Below are 10,472 nucleotides of genomic sequence, written 5' to 3'. Positions count from 1 at the left end.
TACACCTTGCTGCGGGATCCACACCACAACAAAGGGCTTGGCTTCAATGAGAAAGAGAGAGATGCTCATTACTTGCGTGGCCTTCTCCCTCCGGCAGTGTTCACTCAGGAGCTTCAGGTTACTTGACTACAGTTAGTTTATGCTAATTAGGAAATTTGTGCTTGCTAATTTGCTAATTTGTACTTATTACTGTTACATTTATGGTGTTTAGGAAAAGAAGTTAATGCATAATCTTCGAAAATATGATGTTCCATTGCATAGGTACATGGCCATGATGGATCTTCAGGTAATTGTTCACCTGCCTAATTTACATTGGTTTCTAAAGGGTTATTTATTTATGGAAAATTCTTAGTTTATATTGTACACTTTTTGCAAATGTGTATATATAACATTGCACACATTTTGTGTATCTAAAATATAAGTTTACATTGTTAGTACAATTTTAACCTATAAAAGTCATTTATTTATTTGATAATTTGATAGTTAGGGAGGGGGATTTGAACCCTGTACCTTTTGGTTGGAAACACTAAGAATGTGACGGTTGAGTTACACGACTTTTGGTTTAAATATATTTGAGATAATGAACTTTTGAAAGGATTCTCTTTTGTTTTTTTGTTTTGGTATTAGTCCAAATTCCATCACAGAAGGGTTTCTATTGGTCAATTGTAAACGCATCCGTTGTTCATATACTCTTTAGAAGAAGTTGGAGTATTCCACATGCCTCTGAATAGATGAAATTTTGATAAAATATAGGTCATTTAAAATCTGATATGCTTTTGAGTGTTGCTAATCCTGATTGATGTGGTGAAACCAATATCTTAAGTATCTACTACTGAAGCTTTCTAGTGCAATTTGATTTTATTGTACAGGAGAGAAATGAAAGGCTGTTTTACAAGCTTCTGATAGATAATGTTGAGGAACTGCTTCCAGTTGTGTACACTCCAACTGTTGGTGAGGCTTGCCAGAAATATGGGAGTATTTTCAGTCGTCCCCAGGGCCTTTACATCAGTTTGAAAGAGAAGTATACTTTCTGAATGCATTTCTGTTTTTAATCCTCTGCATAGCATTGAAGCAGATAATGAATGATTCAAATTTTCAGGGGGAAGATTCTTGAAGTCTTGAAAAATTGGCCAGAGAAGAGTATTCAAGTTATTGTTGTGACTGATGGTGAGCGTATATTGGGGCTTGGGGATCTTGGCTGCCAGGTATGGCATGTCTAGTTCAGTTTGAATTTCAATCTGTATGGATAAATCATGGAACTCATAGTCACCATTTCTTATCTCATAGTTGAGTTTACAATCAACTTCTTTGACATGATCATTTTGATTTTCTTCAGGGAATGGGAATTCCTGTTGGAAAACTTTCTTTATATACAGCACTAGGAGGAATTCGTCCTTCAGCAGTAAGCACCATTCTAACTGCTCTCTTTTTGGTTTAATGGACTTTTACAAAGTTTCTTCTTATGTTCCTTTAATTTATCAACAAAGACTTCTAGTATTATGACTTTAAACTTAAGGTTCTTGGTGTTATTTATAGCAATATGCTTTTGTTTTAAAATAAGCTCTTTATAATACTCAAATACTTCATCAATCATTACCAAATATGTCCTTTGCAGCATAATAAGTTGCAAGTGAATTAGATGCAGCAAAAATATCACAAATAGGTTTGAATTAATTTCATAATTTAAATATTTCTTTCTCAAATTTCAAATTCTTCCTAACAAGGTCAGATAACAGTTCCACCCTAATGCGCTGGTGGGTGAGGTCTTGTGGGATGTGAGTTACTTAGCAAAGATGTGAGAGTTACTTAGCAAAAGAAAAGGTTCCCATATCCTAAATTTGTTTATGTCTTCTTGTATAATTGGGCCCAAAGTTGGTGGGTTATGGCCACACTTTTGTCACATGGTGATTACAATTTCATAAATTCCTCTTCTGAAGACTTGAAGTTAAATACACTTTTGTCACATGGTGATTACTATTTCATAAATTCCTCTTCTGAAGACTTGAAGTTAAATGCCTTGCAAGTTGGACCTAGATTAGTTATTTCATCAACAGCTTGACCAAGTAATAGAGTGGTCCGCTATTGTTGCTGATAATTTACCATCTGTATTTATTGTCTGCAGTGCTTGCCTGTAACTATTGATGTCGGTACAAACAATGAGCAGCTGTTGAAGGATGAGTTTTACATTGGTCTTAGGCACAAGAGGGCAACTGGGCAGGTTTTAAAATATTCTTGTCTTCTTCCTTTGACTGCAATATGTTTAACTATTGTAAAAACTATTTTGAAATATGTAAATTATGTTTTATTGAGATAGTTTTTCACTTTTTGATTCAGGAATATGCTGAGCTTCTTGATGAGTTCATGAATGCAGTTAAACAGAACTATGGGGAGAAAGTTCTAGTTCAGGTCTATATCATTATAACGAACTAATTCTTTTAGTGTTCTGAACTTCTGAGTTGTTTCATATGATTGCATTTTTTCCTAATACATAACCTTTTTTTTTTCCTCAGTTCGAAGATTTTGCTAACCATAATGCATTTGAGCTGCTGTCACGATACCGCTCAACTCATCTTGTCTTTAATGATGATATACAGGTAAGATGTTCAAAAACTTTTTAAATGTTGGTCATTTTATTTTCAATTTGGTGAATATTTTTCTAAAATGTGATTTCTTTCAATTTGATTCAGGGTACAGCATCTGTAGTGTTAGCAGGACTTATTGCAGCTCTGAAATTAGTTGGTGGAACCTTAGCTGACCACACTTTCTTATTCCTGGGTGCTGGAGAAGTAAGGCTCAAACACATTTGCTTTTAGAGATTTCCTTTTTGTCTTTCCTTCATTTTTCTTTCATTGGTGAAACTAAGATCAATTTAAAAGCTATAATTCCAATGTCCTGCACTTTGATACATCTTGCTGAGTCTACCTACTTTAGTCTCCATCTCAGTTCAAGCACCTTCTAACTTGATGAGTCCATGCTTGCTTCATTGATCCTATTTTCTAATGTGTACATACAGATGCATAGATAGATACCATCTATTCTTGTTTATGTTCATATGTACTCTATCCAATTGGCTGTTCTTTCTCACTGTTGTCTCTTTTCTATTGAAGGCTGGAACTGGCATAGCAGAGCTTATAGCACTTGAGATTTCAAAACAGGTATTAATTTCTCCATCGTATCATTTTTTTATTTTCTTCAGTAAAGCATTTGTGATTAATATGATTTATTTTCTTCACAGACAAAAGCTCCATTGGAAGAAACACGCAAGAAGATTTGGCTTGTGGACTCAAGGGTAATAAAAACCTGATCCGACTTCCATGCTTGGAAAAGAAAAATAGCTTCTACAATATTTTTTAAAGTTCTTTTAGTCACTTATAACTGGTGTGTTAACTTGGTTGCAGGGACTGATTGTTAGCTCCCGTAAGGAGTCACTTCAGCACTTTAAGAAGCCATGGGCTCATGAGCATGAACCTGTTAAGGCGCTCTTAGATGCTGTCAAGGTATGAAAACTGTCTTGGATAATGCTACATGTCTATAAAAGGAATACCTTATAAAGAATTTTTTCCTTACATTACATTCCAATTTATCAGGCAATCAAGCCAACAGTGCTGATAGGATCCTCAGGAGTAGGAAAGACTTTTACAAAGGAGGTGGTTGAGGCCATGTCATCCTTTAATAAGGTTCTCTCAGCCGCTCCATATAATATATTTATTTTGATATCTGATAGTAAGAATCTGACAGTGATGTCTGTGATTGGCTTGTAGAAACCTCTCATTCTTGCTCTCTCCAACCCAACTTCACAATCTGAGTGTACAGCTGAAGAAGCTTATACATGGAGTAAGGTAAAACTATATTTCTTTTTTCTTTGGTTTTTAATTCAAGACACCTCATTTCTTGCATATGGTGTGGATATTATGGCTAAATAAACTAGCATTACACTTTTTTGACCATCTGTCACCTTTGTCCTCTATCAATATGCAGGGTCGAGCAATCTTTGCTAGTGGAAGCCCATTTGACCCTGTTGAGTATGATGGGAAAGTTTTTGTGCCTGGCCAGGTTCTAGACTAATTATGTTATTGTATATGATCCTATTTGCCTGAAATTTACAGGGATATTATGGGCTTACTTCTTATTCATTTCATTCAGGCCAACAATGCTTACATCTTTCCTGGTTTCGGTTTGGGTTTGATCATCTCTGGTGCAATTCGGGTGCATGATGACATGCTTTTGGCAGCCTGTAAGCACATTTAAAGAATTATAAAATTATAACTTGATGATGCATATACTTGTTTGAAAATTTTCAGTGTAATACCTGATAAGGAAACATGCTTCTTCACTGTTTTTCTTCTTTCCTCTTTGTCATTTGTTTTGTATGAATCTTAATGGTTTAACTACTTCCATCTTTTCCATTGTAACAGCGGAAGCTTTGGCTGTGCAAGTGGGACAAGAAAACTTCGATAAGGGATTGATTTACCCACCATTCACCAATATCAGAAAGATATCAGCTCACATTGCTGCTAAAGTCGCTGCTAAGGCATACGAACTTGGTGAGTTTCTTTCTGATATGTTCAGGTCATAAAAGATGCCTTCAACTTTTTAATAATGCTATACTGTAATTGCTTTCCAGGTCTTGCTTCTCGTCTCCCTCGTCCGAAGGATCTTGTTAAGTATGCAGAGAGCTGCATGTACAGCCCAATCTACCGCAGCTATCGTTAAAATTCCTGCACTTTGTAATCTGCAACCTCTCCGACTTTCAAGTTTTGTCCTTTTCTCTTTTCTTTATTGGTTTTTCTTTAGTCTTCTAGTTCATAAATTATAGTTAGTCACTATGTTGATCTCGGGACTGAAAATTTTCTTTTATCCATTTTCATTTTAAGAGGGAGAGATTTCAATGTTTTCAAACTCCGTATCTAATGAATAATATTCATATATCAGAAGGATTCATTATACTCTGATGCCAATTGACTGGTGTGTGTGTGCGCGCGGCGTGTTGCACAAACTTTAGATGAGTGCTGTTCCATTATGTTTTGAAAATAAAACTTCTGTTCTTTTTAAGAGTGACGGTGGTTTATATGATATTAGCAAAAAAAATTTAAAAAAAATTAAAACGTTGGTTTCTACTTTCTATTATGATTCCTGTCTAATTTCTCACACAATACTGTGACTAATACATCTGAAAAACTACCAACTTTAGTTGGTGTTGCAAAGACATTCTTACTGCGTCAAGCCGTCAAACTTGAATCAATTTTTTTCGTGAAATTTAAGCAGTTTACACTAGTTTTAGCTTGATTCTGCATTTAAACCTGTTCCTAGAAAAAATTATGTCCAAAAGTAATGGCAAATATCAGTTTCTGAATGTTACGGGCGGAAAGTGTAATGGCACCACGAATAACCCCAACCCATATCTGACCCAAAAAGGAGGAAGGAAAAACCAAAAAAAGTATTCTGACATATAATAGATGTATCACCGACTCAAATTTGACACTAGCAATCTTGATCCTAGATATACATGTTTGGGACAATATCCTCACGTTAATGAAAGCCACAATTTTCAGTCGCTTTTTAAAAACTTGATGATGCGTAAGCCAAATTTGACAGATCAATATTGATTGATCATGATTTAATGCTATTAGAGGACTTTGATTCTATTAATTTTTATTTCCATATTAGATGCAATCTCGTTATGAGTTTGTTTTCTCTCCATGTTAAATGTAATTTGATATCAAAAGGGCCAATATCTCGCTATTGTACACAGTAGACTATTTACCCTTTGAGAGTTCATCGTGCCTGCTTGTTACCATGAAAAACTACCATTTATCTCAAAAGCTTAAACTATTAACCATTCTAACAAAATACATGTTTGCTGACACACAAACCATTGTACACAGTAGCCTATTTACCCTTTGAGAGTTCATTGTGCCTGCCTGTTACCATGAAAAACTATAATTTATCTCAAAAGCTTAAACTATTCATCATTCTAACAAAATACATGTTTGCCGACACACAAGCCATATACACCTAAAAATTTACGTGTTACTACATGTCATCCGCAACTTGAGAGCTCTTAATCCCCCAAAATGATCTAGGCTTCAACTTCTTGTTTGTGGCTGTAAATAACCACCCCATAAAAATTTCACAAGCGACACAGTTAGTGATCGTCCATGCATACCTGCAAAAAATCAATAAATTTCCAGTTTAGCTACTCAGGCTACACTGACTTCAGAAGAGTTGCATCAGAACTAAACCACAGATTACTTCAACACACATTAGCTTAAAATAGCAAGCAAAAGCTTACAAGATTCGGGAAATTAACCACACAATAAACTGCCATACACAGTACCATATTCTTTGAGGTCTGAAGAAAATATTTTCATAAATATAATTAAACAGTTGCAAATTACTCATGGAAGTTGCAGACAATTTTTGATTTGCTTTAAGTATTTCACACCTTGCTTATCCCAGACTAATAATAAAATATTTTATATTTTGTTATCATGATGTACTTCCTCCTGTGGTTATCTTACCTTACACTGTTAGTTTCCAAATTACCTACAACTGCAAACAATTTCTAATCCCAGCAAATGATGTCTTTACCAAGTATTCTCTAAATCATTATGCACATTGGATACCAAACTTTAAATCAAAAATTGGATACCCAGACAAGCACACACGCAAACTTTAAATCATTATGCACATTGGATACCAGGACTAAGAAAAAGTGATAATAGTATGGGTATCCATGTCAATACATGCAACATCATAAGGTCCCTGGTTGCATCTAACGGTTCCAAGCACACTTTTCATTAGCCCTTTAGCACACAAGCACTTTACTCTTTGGTTTTTAGTATTGATAAATTACACATACACCTAATGGGTTTTGCACCAATGACCTTACCCTCCACCTTGCTCTTACAAGAGGAGGTGTCATTTGAGCTTGAGTTCATTGGTGATATATATATTCTGGATAAGTAGCCACACGATCACTTAACTTGTGAAAGGTGAAATTGCACAAGTCAATATTTTTCAAACAAGTCACATGGACAAAAGAGAATAAAAGAAAATCCCATACCCAGGAAACCAACTGCATTCTGTCTGTGGTAGCCCTCTTAGTGCTAAGCCATTTGCCCTGTAGAGAGTCATTATCTCGTGCACGATACCATGTGGGTTCACATAAGCACCAAGAGGACCTTCACTAGACATGACCAGCATATCACTCCTCCTCGCGATTTCAGTCTGCATCAAAGAAAATTGAAAATGTAGAACAAATAGATGGGCAACTAGAGTCATTGCATCTTTATTTGTGCACGCGCACACACCCAAAGTTTTGAAGCAAGACCATATAATTACCTTACAGATCTTACATCGAATTAGATTGACACTCTCAAGTAACTCAATTTCCCGACGCAATCTATATGAAATCCCATCAATCTCCAGAAGTTCCTGCCTTGTAGATTCAGAAACCGGGATTTTACTGGCAATATAAAATGACAAAAGATCAGGCTTCCTAACAAGACCATCCATACTGGGTGCCCCAACTATCTTTTTCCACATATCTGCAAAATACCAGTACAGAAAGATTAGTGTCATTAAATGAGATTTAAAAACAAGATCCAAACCTAGTTGAGTTAAAGACGATGAACAGGAAGAATCATTCCTGTTCAAAATATCTGAATACTTTATAAGGCAATGCAATAATGTAATTTTCCACTTGAACCAAGGAAGAGATAGGAGGATATCAGGAACAATGCTTGGAATGTTAAGCATGGCCCTAGGGGGAGGGGAAAGGAAGGATTTGAACTAGTGTGGTCTACTAAACTAGTGAGATTTTATCTCTTCTAGAATGATTTATTCTTGGTCATCTAAAATAAATAGGTTGATTCTACAAAATATAACAAAATTTTGCAGATTTTTCCCTTTTCATGGATAACAAACAATTTCATTCTACAAATAGACTACAGTCACATTTAGAAAGGGTTCAGAATGCTTAGAAAGATCAAAACTGAACCATATCAGTGTCCTTTGACTTAAATATTTAAAAACAAGAATGATGACAATACATATCTTATGCTATTAGAATGTATGACCTAAGGTATTTTCACAACGAAGACCTTGCGTTACAATACGCAACCACAGCTGAAGTTAAAATATTAAAACTAATAAATGCTAAAGAGAACACAGGGGCATGAACAAAAGCAAAGTAAAACTACCTGCAGCCCTTTCAGCTAGGCAATAGGAATCATACATACGGTATACCCAGTGGGGCCAGTACGCTCTTGGAACTCTGCGGAACTGGTCGAAATTAATTTTTCTCCTATGCCTGTCTGTCTCTTCTCCTTGACAAGATTGCCTTCCTGATGTGGAACCTAAATCAGCATTTTCAATGTGTTTTTGATGGTTTGAATGCAATGATCCTACGGATTCAGAGTCTTTTAGGAAAGATCTTCCAAACTGTAGGTCTGGCTCGTACAAGAATTTTTCATCATCACTGCTTGTAGATTCATCCATTATATCACACCCATAACAAGAATTAACAGCAGAATGGTGGATGCTCCTTTCTGTAGGGGTGAGTGCACTCTCAAAACTTTCTTCAGAATTTGACTCTGAAACATTGTCCTCATCCCTAGATTGATGCAATTTAGCACGAGAAGCATTCAAAGGCTGGGTACATGAGAGACTATGGCTCCGAAGATTACTTAATGGTGTCAATTTTCCAAAAGCATCACGTGGAGTCCGTAATGGCTGATCTTCCTGGATAATTTGGACCTCTCCACATGGCTAGAAAGATGAAAATTTTACCCCAAATAAGCCATTACTGTTATAGGCAACCAAAAAGAGGAGGAAATAAAAAGAAAAATAAAGAAACATCATTCAAGCATAATATTATCCTAACTGCCCCTTCCACATCAATCCAGCGTCGCCTTAGACGAAATCTCTGCTGGCCACGAGTAACCACGTTCAGTGAGCCATCCTCTAAACGCCGGTATTGCCGAATCTGTAAAAGTGAGTTTAGCAAATGGATAAGCTATTCCATAAATAATGTGACAAACAATAGAGCCCAAAGATGTAAAACAACCAAAAAAGAATCCCACATATATAAGTGACATCCTCATCAATTGGGAGGGGGAAAAAAGGAAGAATAAGAAGAAAAGAAAGAATTGGCTGCAAGCTTTTGTAATATAACCTCTGCTGTAGTCCCAATGGTTGCAAACTTTATTCTTGGGTTATCAGGATCCCTGTATACACGGACCTGGAGAAGTTTCAAAACCTCGTCAAAACCTTCAGACAAAAATGCAGGGAAGTAATACATGATAAAGATAAGACCAAGTGAAAATCAGTCGTAAGAAGTTCACCTACCACACCAATAGTATAAGGAACATCAACTTGGGCCAATGCTCTCTCGACGGCAGCTATAAAATTTGGTTGGATAACTCTTAGAGGAAGGGTAGCCTCTGGGAACAAAACAACTCCTGACATATTTCACACAGCAGGTCAAACTTTCTCTTTCAGAAAATATATAGATGATAATTTGGTGCATCAAACACCTCAGCAATCTGACTAGGACGTTAGATCTTAAAACTTGCAAGACTGAGGGTACTTCATTAAACTGCCGTTTAATGCCTATGGGGTTATGAAAACTGATTTAAAACTTATGAATGATACTGCACAAGCCATTACAGAGCATAATGGCGCATGAAAGAATAGGGAAAAATAAATATATACACACATACACACTCACACACAACATGGCACGTGAATGAATAAGGAAAAGAATATATATAGACGCGCACACACATATTTATATTTAGAAAGGCTCAGTAACACAGTATTACACCGGCATCAAATTTCTTTCGAAAATGTTTGCAAAATTGTACTAGAAACATTAGTTGTTTAAACATCCAACAAAAACTTGAATGCACTTTTTGATTAGCGCTCACCAAAACTATGAAACACAGTTTTCACTTCCTAATATTCCAGATTTTTTTTTTCAACTTCACACAACTACAACTAAGCTTGTTCTTTGGACAAAGTTTAATAGCAAGATTGATACCGGGACTGAAAATCAAAACCATTATTGAAAATTTGAATATTAAATACATACCTTCAAGATAAAACAGCGGGAGGTTCAAGACGGCGCTGCCTTCCAAGAAGGCCAACCTACCGTGAGTGTCTTCAACCTCTATTATATGCAACAAGAGATATCATATCACTAAACCATAGATAGTTTCGACGAGCACCAATACACATGTATACATAAAACACAAAAACAATATGCCTACCGCCAAGATATGTATGCAACGAAGCCAAAGATGTGTTGAATGTCATATCACCAGCGCCGCCATAACTGCGATCACTTCAATCCATATCAAAATACGCATAATAATGAGAAATAATCAAAACAACAGTGAAATCAAACTCCAAATTAAACAGAAAAACGCATTCATGCTCACAGTCACCAAAATATGAGTGGATTTAAA

The 10,472-nt window shown here is 35.9% G+C and overlaps 2 protein-coding genes across 2 annotated transcripts; one reads left to right on the top strand and one right to left on the bottom strand.

Annotated features, from left to right (window-relative positions):
* The first annotated feature begins 9 nt into the window (after window positions 1–9).
* On the top strand, window positions 10–4,958 carry LOC112011734 (NADP-dependent malic enzyme). The gene is made up of 18 exons (XM_024044076.2): window positions 10–117; window positions 212–286; window positions 870–1,021; window positions 1,100–1,205; window positions 1,337–1,402; window positions 2,123–2,218; window positions 2,335–2,406; window positions 2,511–2,594; window positions 2,688–2,786; window positions 3,108–3,155; window positions 3,236–3,289; window positions 3,399–3,497; window positions 3,588–3,677; window positions 3,762–3,839; window positions 3,979–4,053; window positions 4,144–4,234; window positions 4,416–4,544; window positions 4,625–4,958. Exons 2-18 carry the CDS (start codon window positions 224–226, stop codon window positions 4,711–4,713), a joined length of 1,491 nt encoding a protein of 496 aa, XP_023899844.1. The 5' UTR covers window positions 10–117; window positions 212–223; the 3' UTR covers window positions 4,714–4,958.
* An 852-nt stretch (window positions 4,959–5,810) lies between these two features.
* LOC112011735 (uncharacterized) lies at window positions 5,811–10,339 on the bottom strand (the record flags this gene model as incomplete). Its single annotated transcript, XM_065769655.1, is given in 9 exon segments — window positions 5,811–6,166; window positions 7,067–7,230; window positions 7,345–7,550; window positions 8,205–8,772; window positions 8,888–8,989; window positions 9,179–9,244; window positions 9,352–9,464; window positions 10,097–10,174; window positions 10,275–10,339. Coding segments are annotated over 9 exon segments (1,495 nt in total), but the record flags the coding sequence as incomplete, so codon positions are not given.
* Between the last annotated feature and the right edge of the window lie 133 nt (window positions 10,340–10,472).

This window comes from Quercus suber, unplaced genomic scaffold (genome assembly GCF_002906115.3).
Source record: "Quercus suber isolate HL8 unplaced genomic scaffold, Cork oak 2.0 scaffold_1252, whole genome shotgun sequence".
Classification (NCBI taxonomy): domain Eukaryota; kingdom Viridiplantae; phylum Streptophyta; class Magnoliopsida; order Fagales; family Fagaceae; genus Quercus; species Quercus suber.
Note: the sequence above shows the minus strand (reverse complement) of the source record. Positions and strands in the feature narration are given on the sequence as shown.